Source organism: Anastrepha obliqua, chromosome 3 (assembly GCF_027943255.1).
Source record: "Anastrepha obliqua isolate idAnaObli1 chromosome 3, idAnaObli1_1.0, whole genome shotgun sequence".
In the NCBI taxonomy this organism is placed as follows: domain Eukaryota; kingdom Metazoa; phylum Arthropoda; class Insecta; order Diptera; family Tephritidae; genus Anastrepha; species Anastrepha obliqua.
This window is the reverse complement of record NC_072894.1, coordinates 76,426,877-76,442,305: the sequence shown is the minus strand read 5'-3', so window position 1 is coordinate 76,442,305 and position 15,429 is coordinate 76,426,877. Positions and strand designations below refer to the sequence as shown.

Here is a 15,429-nt window from a genome sequence, read left to right as displayed (position 1 = left end):
CCATGTGTTACTCATTTATTGCATTCACCTCTTTTTCAGTTAGTACCAGCCTTAAAAATGAGGCGGTAAAAATTTCATGATATTCGTAAGTTATTGTGCTAAGAATGATGCTATTTTTGTTATTTTCAAAACAATGGATCAAAAGGAATTTCGTGTTTTAATTTTACACTGCTTCTTGATGGGAAAAATACCGTTCAAGGGAAGCAATGGCTCCACATCGCAGTAGAAGTCCAAATAAGGCGGTAACACCAGAAAATATCAAAAAAATCCACAAAATCTTTTTGAATGATCGAAAAGTGAAGTTGCGTGAGTTAGCTGACATCGTAGAGATTTCAAAAGAACGCGTTGGCTTTATATTGTAAGACCATTTCACTATGAAAGGTCTGTTCAAAGTGACCATAAACAAGAACGTCACAATTCAATAGTAAAAAAATGGCACAACTACATGAATTGCACTTCGAATTGCTCCCACATCCATCGTATTCACCAGATTTGGCTCCCAGCGACTACTGGCTGTTTGCAAACCTGAACAAGTGATCGTCGTTAAGATATTTCGCACGAATGAAGAGGTTATTGCTGCAACTGGGGCCTGTTTTGAGCCAAAAAGATAAATCATTCTACAAAAGTGGTATTGAAATGTTAGAGCGGGACTGGAATGATTGGGTTGTTGGAAATTACGTTGATGAATAAAGCTGGTTTGAACAAAAAACACGTGTTTTTTTCAGGCCCGAGACTTTCAGCCCATGTGTTAGATATTATATTTACAAGTATATGATTTTTTTAAACCGTAACAATATTTCATGTAAATATTTATAAACATTAAAAAAAATGTTCTTTACAGATAACTCATTAATTTATACTACATGTGCATCCCTCATAATGTATTCGTATTAGTACAGCAATTGTTGGTTGGTGTAGCATTACACCATATGGCTGAGAATCCACGGCATATAGGAAGCCAAGCGTGTGTAAACCCCAGGAAATCCAACTCGAGCACATTCATACCCATAAGACACTATACCAAGTATGTAATAACGATAAACGCCATCTTCCAGCTAAACAGACGAAAGAAGAGCAAAACAAAGTGAATATTAATACAAAGCACTCGTATTAGTTGATATGAATGTGCCAAAAAAGTAAAAATAAGTGAAATGACAATGAACTTCGGCGCCAAATTAATTGACTCATATTCACTCGCTGCGATGTCTAACACTCGACATAACTTCAACAAGAATATTAAAAGTTTTTGTTTATAATTACCATTGGCATCATTAATGGTCCACCGGAATCCCCCTGGCAAGCGTCCACGTATGAGTTGCCGGCGCAAATGAACTGAATTGAAAGGAAAATACGTCAATGCACAAAGTTTTTTTCCAGTTTCTGTTTTTAATTTTATTTTTTTACATCTGTCTCAGTTCGATAGGTTCTCTTTTGGCAAATGCTACGAAGAAATTCAGCAATTTACAAAAATGAGTTCGATTTCGCACGAGAACCATATACAAATAATTAAAATCCATCATGAAAATGGTGGATCTGTGCTCACTAGATTTATCGAAATTATTGTATATTTGTATCTAACGGAACTCGAAATAAACTTGGTATAGATATTTGTTGATATTGATATTTTGTAGTAAATTGGCCGTATAATCGTCCATTTGGATCATTTTCTGTTAAACCATTTGAGAAATAGATTTTATATGAATAAACCAGAAGCAATTGAAGATTTGAAGGGTAACTATCGAGGCCCAATTATTTGATACTTAATACATTGAGCACTGCGCCGATATTTCTGATCTTTCCCCTCAGCCGACAAAATGCGGTCGCACTCTAAGTATGCAATAATGTAATATTATCAGCGATCAATTACCTGATCCTCTTTCAAAAATTAACCCGACAAAAAATATCAATTACGGAATTTCGGAAACAATTGCCTGACTCAGCGAGTAGATGAACAAATTCCACATCGGGAAGGAAAAATTGCTCATAAATTACAGAAAAAGGAAGGGCACGTACATAAAGTTCGGAAATACTGTTCCGATTGTTATGATGAAAATTCAAGATTATTTGGATCTAAGAAAGTGAAGAATTTAACAAAAAAAGTTGTTACAGTTTGTGACTTTTATAAATCCCAGCCACACTTTTGGTTAGAATACTTCAATAAAGATCATTATTAGTACTTTTACTACATTCATTCAGGCTACATTTATCTTTTAACTTTAATACTGTCGGTCCCACTAAAAGTGTAACGACCGGACCGAAGTGTAAGTGGAGAGCAACTCTTGTCAGTAGGTGCAATGGATATATGGCACGAATAAAGATTTGACCCTCGCGTACAAATACAATAAATGTGTTGACTTGAAAGATGAATAATTTTTAGATTCAGAGCACCATGCAAGGGCCTAGTTTAAAGCAACATTTGGTAAAAAACTGTTATCTGGTATCGTTTACTTCTAGAACCTCATAAGAGGAGGATTTTTAGAAGTTTAGAAGATATTTAGGTATTGAACTCACACAAAAACACAATTCCCCATAAGTGACTATGCATGCTTTGGTTGGTGTGGATCTCGTTTTAAGTTCAAGAATTATTTCTGGGTTTGTGGACACCGTATACAGTTTGTGAAGCAAGTACTTTTACATCTTCTAATCTAGAGAAATTCAGACATATTGCTCATGAATATTTGTTCATCTTTGGTTTTATTTGACAAAACAAAATAGCTCATAAGCCAATATTACAAAATACAGTTATTCCGTTTAAAAATAACAAAATCAATCCATCTTCTCTTCTCTCGTTCCCACGACAGTGGTTCTACGTAACCGAAACGACTCGGATTTATATCCGGCCATGGACTCCCCGTATATTATATGTATGGGAAATGTTTATGCTGCTAAAACAACAACAACATCTTCCCTTCTATAAATACCAAATCACCCATTCCTTTGCTGGATCATGGCTGAAAGTCGGTATAACATTCCGCATTTCCAGTGCTTTTTATGGCTCCACACTCTATTGAATTCATCATTGTACTACTGTGTCCAAAAAATAAGGTGACATTTGATTTTAAACTGCGCGCTTTGAAGGATTAGGAGAATTCTTTTTTTTTTTAGGTTGGTAGTACTGTGAGTGACATCTATGTCAAATTTCATGTGAAATATTCATTTACTGTTTGAGATACGCGTCGTTTTGTGAGCTGCTAAAAGTGAGTTTCTCGTTTTTTGCAATGTCGAAATTTGTTGAGCAAAGAATTTGCATTAAATTTTGTTTGCGGAATCAATTTTCGGATACGTTGAGGATGGTGCAGAAAGCCTTTGGTGATGAGGCTATGTCTAAAAAAAATGTTTACAAGTGGTATAGTGAGTTCCAAGCCGGTCGTGAACGTGTCGAAGACGAAGAGCGTCCTGGGCGACCATCAACCTCAACTGACGAAGCTCACGTCCAACAAATCAAAGATTTGGTGTTGAAAAACCGTCGATTAACGATTAGAGACCTTGCTGATGATGTTGGCATATCGAAAGGCTCAGTCAATACCATTTTGAAGGATGTTTTGGGCCTCAAGCGCGTCAAATCTCGACTGGTACCGAAAACATTGAATTTTTTGGACTCGTAATTCGTGATCATTTCATCAAAAACTCAACCCATATCGTTCCGCAACCACCGTATTCACCTGATCTGGCACCGTGCGACTTCTGGCTGTTCAGCAGGCTCAAAAGACCGCTCCGGGGACACCGTTTTGACACGATAGAGGAGATTCAAGCCGCAACGAAGACGGAACTGAAGGCCATCCCGGAAAGTGACTACAACCAGTGTTTCGAAAATTGGAAAAAACGTTGGCATAAGTGCATTGTGTCGGGAGGGGATTACTTTGAAGGGGATGAAATTGATTTGGAAGAATAAATAAAGAATTTTCAAAATAAATACAATGTCACCTTATTTTTTGGACACAGTAGTACTTGTAATACAACGTGCTTTAAGTCTCATCGCACAATACCACGTCCCAGTAGCTATCTCGTTGAGCTAAGTACGTTCAGTGAAAGATAATGCTTTTCAATAGGCTGTGTAAAGAGCAAAGGCTTCTTTCAAGCGAAGTGCTTTTGGAAAACTTAGCGGAATGTTTCATGATCAACTTCCACCTCACAATCATCTCTAAATTTACTGGAAAATCTCATCGAAAGTTTGGGGCTACTTTCGTCAACAAAATATGTTCGACACGGCCAGATGTTTTCCGTGGTCTGCCATTGGTAAATTTTGGCGCCAGCCTATTTTCATTTTTGGGTTAAATAAATCCATTCTGATGACTGTGGCACACTTTCCCTTGTTGTATAATTATAATAGACTAACTAAATAACCTCAAACGATGTCCGTTTTCCAATACACGATTCTTTATACTTTATATATGATTTGATATTTTGGTCAATAAATCAATCTTACGATCACTTTTTGACTGATTGATGACGAACGCGTTTGTAATTATTTAGTGAAATAGCGGTAAATCAAATCATCTTAGCCGAAAATAGATATATAAAAACACTTTTTTGAAAGCCGAGAGAGGCTTTGTTTTATTTTTGCTCGCTTTGTTGGATTCAAAGAGTTTGCCGTTACGAAGTGCTGGTAACTATTTAGATCAATGAAATATTTATTTTTGAAAGGCTCTCCAAATTCAAGGTTTAATTAATAAAAGTGCAAATAACTTCAATATTTTAGTATGTCAAAACATTTGCTGGACAAGCTGTATGTTTTCTTTCTAAAAACTTCGAAAAAATAAATCCAATAATATCAAATCGGATAATCTTATTTGATAACATACATGCGCAGAGTGAGATAACAATTTAGCTATACCCCAAAACTCTCACAATTTCGAAGGCAATGTCACAACACAATGTCAAAATTAAAAGTGCATTTTATGGATGCTCCATACAAATTGTGGAACATGGGGCAGTTTTGACAGTTGTAATTTAGTGATGGCAAATTAGAGCAAAACTTAAAATGGGTGGTTTAATCGGACTCCCCATAATTATTTATGCATATTTGTAAAGCTCACCTTATCAACAAAAACCATATGTTGGAATATGGATTTATAAGACTGTTCGCAAGTCTGCTGGCTCACTATCGGTACCTGCACGTCACGCAAAACGTTTGAACTGGGACCCTGAAACTTAACTGCACCCCAACCAGCAACGAACGGATTCATGCCTGCGAAATTCTCTGCGAATCGTGGTCCTTCGGGTAGACAAATTGTGCCAATATATGCTGTAAGAATATATATAACGATGACAAGTATACTACATGCAATAAGTATTTTAAAAAATCCATTTTACTTTGGAACCAACTTTGGCATAAATGTATGAAGAACTTTCTTACCTGTTTCTGGTGCCGGTACAGCCAGTTGTGCCAATCCAATATCATTAACTACATGCCTCAAATCATATTGCTCATGAACTATTTTCCGTTCAATAGGTATATTTATGGCACCCACCTCATTCAGGTTACTAATATCGTGCGCACCTAGACGTGCTGTGATAAGCAAAGCACTAATGCAATGTCCAGAGGTTAGAACATAACGGCTCGATATTAAACTACCGGCGCAGAGGAACTTCAGAGCGTCTGGGTTGTATTCATCGCGATAGCCCAAAGCGACCATCCATGGGTATGCGCCTAAAATGTATAATAACTACAGTAGTACAATTTATTGAAAATTAATACCATATATATATATACATATATGATAAGATTTGTACAATTTATAAAAATAAAGAGGCTGACATAATGATAAGGGCATCCCAAAATAATGAAAAGTCTTACTATATTTCTTTGTTTCCAATTAATTTCATTAAATTTAAAAAAATATATATATTTTATTCTATAATAAGCACCACATAAATCGAAAATCCTAATGCAAAATTTTTCAAAATTCATCCAATATTCATCTACATACATACATTCTGTCAAAAAAGTACCGGGAATTATTCAATACAGCGCAATATAATTGTTTAATCATCAACATTTATTTTATCGCCTCCAAAATGATTTATCCAGTCATCAAGCATTTGCTTGACTTTTTCGACGTTTTCATCCGTTGAAGACGTTGATGGGCGACCAGGCGAGGCAAATCTTCCACGACTTCTCGGCCCTCTGCAAAAGTCGTATACCACTCGTAGGCCCATGTTTTTGATCTACAAAATTTTCAACAGTTCGGCACACGAGACATAAAATTTAAGATAAATTCTTTGTTCGATATTTTTATCCATATCGAAAATCGCAGAGCACACCTGCGGTTGACTGATATAATTAAATGGCAAAAACAAGCTAATTGACAGATCAGATTCCCTATATTTTTTTCACAGAATGTATATAAGTATAAGTAATATAGCTGTAAAACCGTGTATCCATTTTTCTTTATTTCTGATTATGAACGATATGTTATAAAAAATTAAATTAATTGGCACTAAAAAATATATAAAAATAAGGTAAACATTTTCAATATGCCGCTTTGGTGCTTTTATATGTAATTTCACGTTTGTCATTACATATATCCGATATTCAGAAGTTGGTTAGGTTTTGATATACAAGTATATATACAAGAAGTATGTATGTATAAGCACGTCAGGGAAAATACTCTCTCGTGAATTGAAAAGAGTCGTGAGCTGTTTAGCAAAAACACTTATTTCAATACTGCAACTAGCGTTCAATTTTTTTTATGGTCTTGTTCTTTTTCTTTACACCTTAATTATTTACTTAGTTCAAGGCAAAAGGGGCTCTTAACCCTAGAACACACACCCGGGTACAAATGTATCCACTTCAACTTTGAAGTGTTGTAACTTTTGAACCGCTATACCTCTATACCGCTAACTTCGGATCTAGAAGATTATTTAGTTTTGAGTTCAAATTCAAAATTTGAACCAGATCGGACCATTGGTTCAGGAGCTACAGCCTTCCAAACACATTATATACGTAAACACACACCCGGGATACGTTTGTACCCCAATAGTAAAAATCCTCATAATAATCAAAAAAAACATTTTTTATATTATTTTTTATTTGAAAAATTAAAAATATTCATTTCACACATTATATTATTGACTTTTATTATAAAAATTATAAAAATGCATCTTATATCTAAGGAAAATCATGGCAAATAGAGCAATTTGTTGATGTGACCGAATGTTCAAGACACATTGGCTTCTTACATTTGGCGCACAGCTTTCTGGTTTTTCTACGGCGTTTTTCCTCTTGTGCGTAACATAAATAGCAAGATCCGGACACAGGTTTTGGCGTGCGCGCTACGGCAGATGTTGATGCTGCTGTTGACACCATTGATTCCAGCGGTCGGTTGAAATATGCTTCAATAGCAATTTTAGTCGAAAAATTTCGCGTCACTTGACGACTTATGGTTCTGGCTTCAATAATGGGCATACACAATGCTTCAGCCAAGCTGCGCAGGATCTGCTTACGCTTGTTGTTTGTTCTCCAGGCTGCAAGAGCTGTAATGTCCAACATGTTGAAGAACATCGCTAGTGGCCACCGTTTTGTTTGTCTTTGTGTTGGATATTCCGCAAACATTTGGTCCATTCGATCAACACCACCTTTGGCACGATTATAATATTCAATTATTTCAGGTTTCCCACTGTCAGCATTATGCATGGTCGAAAGCAAAATTACTGCTTTATTTTTTTTTGGGAACATAAGAGCACATTGTCACATTATTTTTTAAGCCAAATGTCGTTGAACCAATTGTCCTGTTTGTGTTCTGCTTCATTTCTTGAGGAATATATGATTTGTTTTTGCGCAAAGTTCCAACGATCGTGAGTTTCCAGGTGAGAAGCAGTTCTGCAACTGGCAAGGTCGTAAAAAAATTGTCCATTGTAATGTTTCGGCCACTTCCTTGGTATTTGGCAGACAAATCCTTCACCACTCGTTCGCCTTGGTTCGTTTCCCTACCAGTTTCTGCTTGGCCAGTATATATTTGTCCATGCAGTGGATATGCATTTGTGGCATCGCAAATCCACCAAACCTTGACACCATATTTAGCAGGTTTTGATGGTATTTACTGCGTAAACCGTGTGCGTCCACGGTAAGGAAATAATTGTTCATCAATCGTCAAGCATGAGCTGGGCTTGTAATGTGCAGCAAGATTATTGTTCATCATCGTCCACAACTCACTGATCGGTGCTGCTTTATCAGTTAGTAAGCGTGTTGCACGAGTGTTTTTATCGTCAAATCTTAGGAACCGCAATATCGAACAGAAACGGTTGACTCCCATTGTGGCGCGATATAAAGGATAGTTTTTGACGCTCCATAAATCTCGAACATGTTCTCCATTGCTATGGTGTGCACCAGTCATAATAAGTATGCCAAAAAATGCATACAGCTCTGTTATTGACACAGGCGTCCATGACTTAGGAGTTGTGTTTGGATGCGCATTGTTGTAAGCATTATAAGTTTCTTTTGCTAACTTATTTGTGTGGCGCATAATTATATCAGCCATTTCAACGTTCATGAAACATTTGAATGTTTGTTCTATTGACAACATTTCAGTGCATCTAGCTGGTCCAGAACGTTCTCTTATAATATTTTGTCTAAGTACCTGACGACTTAAATTTGGTTCTTTCATCCACTCAGTACCATCACGTGCAACAAATTCTTCGCCACTAGCAGGTAATTCATTATTTTCTTCTACTTCTTCTTCATCGTCTTCTTCATCATCCTCATAGTCCGCATAATCAGGTAATACCTCTGCGGCACTTTGCGAAACTTCAGCATCGTCATCAGCAATTTCAATGTCATTGAATTGAATTTCTTCTTCATCTTCTGAGTCAAAGTCATAGGGAGCGTAATCGTCACAAATTTCATCAAATAAAGGTTGTATATATGATTCTCGCTGTTCCTCAGTTAGCCTGCATAATAAAAAAAATTAGTATATGTTTACATTGTTGCTTATTTTACATTTTTTACCTTCTATATGCTGCACTTGATAAATATTCGTTTCTTCTTGAAGTCATTTCGTATCCAGTTATTTATAGTTTCAGTTATATTTATTTTCACTCACATTTTCACTTCTTACACTTTTGAGCACCAAAGCAATAATGAAAATATCAACAGGCAGCATTTATAACAACACCTCGTGTGAAAACAACCTTTGCAGCTGCATATAAAATACAAAAACCAGTTATACCAGTGTATTTGCCACCTACGTACCCATACCTTTCGCGACCTTTTTGCACATATCTTTTGAACCAGGTAGAATATTTCAATGAAATAAAAACCAAAATGTGTATTCGTTGTTACTCTACAAGTATACTATTATAAATTATATTATTTTGTTTTGCATTTATAAAGACAACAACAAAAACAAAAATCCACTGTTGCATGTCCTGACTTTATTTGCCCATATCGCTGGAACCAGTAGGAATATTCGAATGAAACAAAAGACAAAATACTTGTTATATATTAAAATATACATTAAAAAAAAAAAAATAGAAATCGGTTTAATAAGCATTAAAAAAACTGCAAAATAAGGTCCCGGGTACAAACGTATCCCGGATGTGTGTTTACGTTGTATTTTCTGGGTGTGTGTTCTAGGGTTAATTGCATTTAAAGGTTAAGAGCTATTAGCTTCACTTCTTTATGTAGCTTCAAAACGACAGAACGGTCAGTTAGTCCGATTTAGTGCTGCAGCTCGAACAGTCTTTCCCTGCATTAGATTAAAGTAATACTCGATATTCAGACTAGAAGAAAATTTTCCCAGTTTTGTTGGAGTTGGTTATGTCTCTTGCACTCTTTTTTGGCTCTCGAATGTGGCTTAAAATCAACATGAAGATAGTCTACATCGATTCTTTTTTTTCGTATTGTCGTTATCTGCTCGGCGATTGAGTTACATTTTACTCACCTCGTCTTGCCTCCATACCACCTACAACTTTATTTGTATAGGCGGCACTCAAACCGCAGGCACCTCTCCTCATCGTAGCTGTGTACCGCGTTAGTGCAACAACCATGGAAGCATTAATATTTGGCTCGGAGGATGACAAAATGGGCGAATAGATAGGATAAGTAGGATTGGTTGGCAATGGGGCAGCTCCTTTGGAACTTTCTGGTACAAGTATATTCACTGGTGTGGGCTTTAACGCCGGAACTATTTGTGAGCTCTCCGTTGGGTTAACTCCTAATGAAGTTGGTCTACTTGGATTTGAATTCAGCGGTGCAAATTGAAATGTGAAAACATTTGGACTTTTTTGCTGCGTAGCAACGGGATTTTGTAACATATAAGTAGATTTTACCGGCCGTTCTAGACTGCGGGATGAGGCACAACATACCTGGAATTAAAGCAAAGAAAATAAAATGTTAGGTAGAAATAATAATAATAAACTTAAATCTGACAGAAAGAAAGAACGAAGAACGGAAGAGTTGCTCTACACTACATGCGTTGATTTTGCGCAAAAACTGTTTGGTAAACTTCCGGGGCAGTGAATGCAACCTTCCTCCTTCCTAGTGTGATTATATCGTATAATACTTCGTATAAACGTATTCGATAACAGCACGCGTAATCTTTTATGTATATATGTAAATTAGATGAAATCCCTTCTATTTTCTCATTTAACGGCTCGTGACTCTCAATCAGCATCAAACCACAAAGGCGGTCTGCGAAACTTTCGCTGCTCAATGGAGTATTGTTAGGTATGCATAGGTATGTTTCTATTTTCATAATTTAAATAATATTGTTTTTTTGTAAAAATATTTCAATTAATAAAGCCGGCTTTTCCGGTTTTTGTGATGGTTTTGTCAAATGTTTGTATATCTGATTTCATTCATATGGCTACCTCGGTTGATTGTCCAATCATCCAATATCTCATTGCACAATGGCTTCTAGTTTGATTCTACAAATGCCTCGTATTAATCACCTGAATTGTGTATTGATCGTAAACATAAAATTGAACTCTTAGATAACCTACAAAAAATTCGGCTACGTTTAAATCGCAGTTTGCAGTCACTTAAAACGAGCGAACAGAGTAAAAAAATACCCCGTTACACTATTTATTGAAAAAGAACTTAATATTGGGTATGGGTTTTCTATTCATTGAGCCAGTTTGCGATGCTCTCGTAAGAAGTGAACCGCTCTCCAATAAGGGCTGACTACATTGATCGGAACAGATGGTAATCCGAAGGTGCAATGTCTGGGGAATACGGCGGATGGGGCAAGATTTCCCAATTCCGTCCCTCTTAATATTTCTGGACCGATAGAGAAAATCCTTCCTCATTCTTTTTCGCTGCCGATGAACCTCGTTCACCTGGAAGGCTCTATCTTTTTCGACGCTTGGGGTTATCATAATTGATCAATTTCTCATCGCCACTGACGATGTCATGCAGAAAACCTCTTCTTTTGCGCCGTTCAAGAAAATCACTCTCCTTCAATTGATGTGGCACCCAGTTACCTGCTCTCTGGACCATTTCCATCGCGTGCAAACGTTTACCGCCGGTAGATCTGTCAACATTCAACTCTTTAGACATATCATCAAGGATTCGACATACCTTTTTATCCAATAATTGTTTTAGTTGAGTATCTTCGAAGTTTTGCGGTGCTACTTCGCGATTTTTATCACTTACGTCGAAATTGCCATTTTGGAAATGTCCAAACCACTCTTTACAAGTTGTATTTTATGGAGCGTGATTACCATAAATACTTGCAAATGCTGTTTTTTCGAAACGAACGTAGATATTTTTGACGTCAGATAAAAAAGGATATTTATAAACGAATGTTAACTACTGCGTTCGATATCTCACATATACACCTTCAAATCACCAGTGTATTACTAGAGCGAACACAAAAATAGTATAAGCAGCGACACCTGTTTTACGAGGCCGAAAACTTATTCACATACCCAATATTAGTCTGGAACTATTTTATCAATTATCAAATTCATGGCTCTCTTTCACTATTAAACATAAAAGGCGGCTTGTGAACCTTTCGCGCCTCAGCGGAATATTGTTAGGTATGGTTAGGTATGGATATCTATGTTTCTTTTTTATCATTTAAATACTATTTTTAATAGACCCTTATTTATAATTTTTTTTTTAAAGAAGCGCTATTTATAAATAAAAATAAGTCAATTTATGCGAAGTGATAACTTAAATTACGAAGAGAGATCAAACTCACTCTCACATACACCTAAGGTGGCACAAAATTAATCATAAATTAAGTTTTTGAATAACTTTTTTACTAAATAAAACAAAAAACGATTTTAAGTGATGAAAGCCTTGGTTTCGACCTTTAGCCTGCAGCTGTCTAGTTCAAAGGTATCAAATATGATTGACACGGGACGCCATTCCCGATTTTGTGCCACTCTGTATTTATTTTAAAATTACTTAAGACACCTTTCTGGTCTAGAGATGTGAAAATTGAAGACGTTGAAAAACAATCGGTATCAATTAAAAATCATTTTTATTCGTTTAATTCTTTATTTACAAAAAAAAATTATTATTTTCAATCACAATAATAAAAAAAGTGCTTTCCCTGACGTAACACATGCCACTGGCGTAACTGATTGGGCTGCTGGTGGCTAACAGATTTACACAAAAAAAAAAATGTTTCTAGTTATTTTATCTGTTTATTGGAGAAACAAAAAAAAGGTTGTTTTTCATGTTCTCGCTCTTAAAAAAAAGAAAAATTGATTATACCCACGAGAGCCACAAGTCTACTCAATAACATATTAAAAATTCAAATCAATCGGTTCAGTACTTTTTAAGTAACTACCAACGCCAACTCGGAAAAAATAGTTTCGAGAAAAGCACGGTTAAAATTTCAAGTGTCTGGGCGTCGTACTCCAAACCGGTCTCGTTTTAAAGAACTATAAGGTCTAAACTGCAACGAATTTCAATATAAAAATCATAACATAAAAAAATCGATTTTTTCGAAATTCTAGACCAGAAAGGTGCCATAAAGTAAATGGATTGTTTGGTTTGAATGGAAGTATTTGATACCTTCAACAACACAATACTCACCATGAAATTATTTCCATCAAACCCACACATTGAACTGCTCACAAATTCCTGTAAATCGCTAAAATACGACTTAGTTCTTGAAGCTTCATAGTATTCCTGAATTAATTGAGGGCATGAACTCGTAGGTACACAGTTGCCAGCTCTCAAGCTTGAATCAACGCAGCTTTGTGCTAAGTGAAAGCGTGAAAAAATAAAAAGAAAAAAGGATAGATAAAAAATAGAAAGAGAGGCAGAATAAAAATGGGGTCAGTAAAAAATGCATACAAACATTTAAAAATTCTAACCAAACTCGAGGCACTTAGACAAACGATAAAAGTAATTAAGGGCAATTTTCATCATTATTTGGTATACGCAGTTCATCCATAGCCACATACGTATGTGTGTATTTGTAGTCCTATAGTCACTCTCGTACCACATAATGAATTTTTCGGTGGTACATATATACTTACATAACACAGTAAATGTGTTAGGAGGTAAAATTGTTAGATGGTAAATACGAGCTGACGTAGCCGAACGTGTTGATGCGTGACTACTGTTCGATAGTGACCGGGTTCAAAGCCCCGCGCATGAAACACTAAAATTATAGAAAAATGGTTTTTTCTAATAGCCGTCGCTCCTCCAGAGGCTATGTCAAATCACCGAATGTATTTCTGCCATGAAAAAGCTCCTCATAAAAAAATCGTTCGCCGACCTAAAACTGTAGGATTCACAAAGTCTATAAGCGCCAATTTTATATATATATATATATATATATTGAGGATAAAGATCCCCACCATTTTCTAGGTAGCTGGCTGTAGTGATAGATATCTCGTAAAGTATCCATCAAACAATTAAAAGTGATGTTCCTTGCCAAGGTGACATTTCACACTAGACAAATTCGTTTTCTGTTTTTTGTTTGTTCCATTCGGTTGAGAGTCAATGGAAGTCAACAAAGAGAAAATTCGCTACGTTTTACAGTTTTTCTTTGATGAAGGCGAAAATGCAAGCCAGAACGCTGAAATTGTAAATGGTGTTTATGGTGCCAATACTGTAAAATCTAATGTTAAAGAAAATTTCAATAAAATCACAGAAATAATCAAAGTTGGCCGGCATGTTAGTAGTTGTAGCATCACCCAGGAACTTCAAATCGATTATAAAACACTTTTAAAGCATTTGCGCAAAAATTTTAGGCCAAAATAATGGGCTTCTGTTTCCCTAAACTAATATATATACTTATATATACAAGTATATGTACATATACGAGTGGTGTAACATAGAGTGGATAAATTTTACTACAAATTATATTTTTTTGCATTTATTATATATAAATTATGTTTATTCAAGTGCGTATAGATACTCTCATAAAAACTTAAAATAAATTTTCTTAAGGATACAATTTTAATGTTCTTTATGCCCTTACTTCATGCCACCTTGTAGTGATAAATTATATATTTTTCAATCAACATTTAAAACTAAGCCTTTTATTGATTCATTGATTGATAGAGATAAGTAAATATTTATATATTGATTTATACTTCATACCAAAATTCATATATGTACATATAAAGATGTATATAAGTATGCGTATATGTGTATGTATGTATGTATGCGTTTGTGTGCATATAAAAATTAAATTCTTCATAATTCACTTTCACATTCACTTTCGCCGCTTCCTACGTCGACGGCCATTAAGTGAGCTAAAAACCATCATATCAGAGCCCATGGGCACGGGTCCGTACAAATTTGGAGCATTCGTTGTTGCGCCGGACTGCGCTCTATTGGCAAAGTTAAAATAACCACTTGCTTGCGGTTGTAAATTTGGAGGAGCATTTGCTTGTGTATTTATTGGCATAAATGTCAGACGGTCTGACAATTCTCCAGCATTTTGGAATACCGATGACGCGGGACCTGATCTAGCCAGCAATGGTGTCATTGTCATACCTGGCGCCCCCATCATACCCACCATTCCGCTCAGCCTTGGATCAATGCATGGGCAGTTGGGTATTGGTGACACGTTACCATTCAAGCACGCCAAAGGTTGATCTGGGCACGGCTGCATCGTTGTGACTGTTGGTGCTGTAGGCGAAAATGTTGGTGGGGTAGGCGAAAATGTTGGCACAGTGGGAGGGGCTGCGGTGGTGGTAGTTGTTGTTGTGGTGGTTGTTGTTGTGGTGGTTGTTGTTGAGGTTGTTGTGGAGGCTGTGGAAGGCGTGGTCATTAAAGTACCCGGTGGTTGTATGATAAAAGGTAAGTAACCTATATAAAACGGGCAAATTCCTTTGAGCCCCGCCAGATAGTTCAAAAATGGCCAGAAGTAAAGTTTAAAGCACAGATCGTTCCACATCATGATGATAATGTCAATTTATCCACTTATTACATTACAAAAAATTATGCACGAAATTTGGTATCTGCGCGTGTTGCTCAATGTGTACGCACCGATTTGACTAGACACCTTCACAAGT

The 15,429-nt window shown here is 36.2% G+C and overlaps 1 protein-coding gene across 1 annotated transcript; it reads right to left on the bottom strand.

Annotated features, from left to right (window-relative positions):
• Nucleotides 1-854: 854 nt before the first annotated feature.
• Nucleotides 855-15,429, bottom strand: LOC129242078 (serine proteinase stubble). Its single transcript, XM_054878638.1, has 7 exons — nt 14,629-15,429; nt 10,411-10,477; nt 9,882-10,305; nt 5,357-5,650; nt 5,037-5,245; nt 1,261-1,332; nt 855-1,055 (listed from the first exon to the last, which is right to left on the bottom strand). Exons 1-7 carry the CDS (start codon nt 15,312-15,314, stop codon nt 921-923), a joined length of 1,887 nt encoding a protein of 628 aa, XP_054734613.1. The 5' UTR covers nt 15,315-15,429; the 3' UTR covers nt 855-920.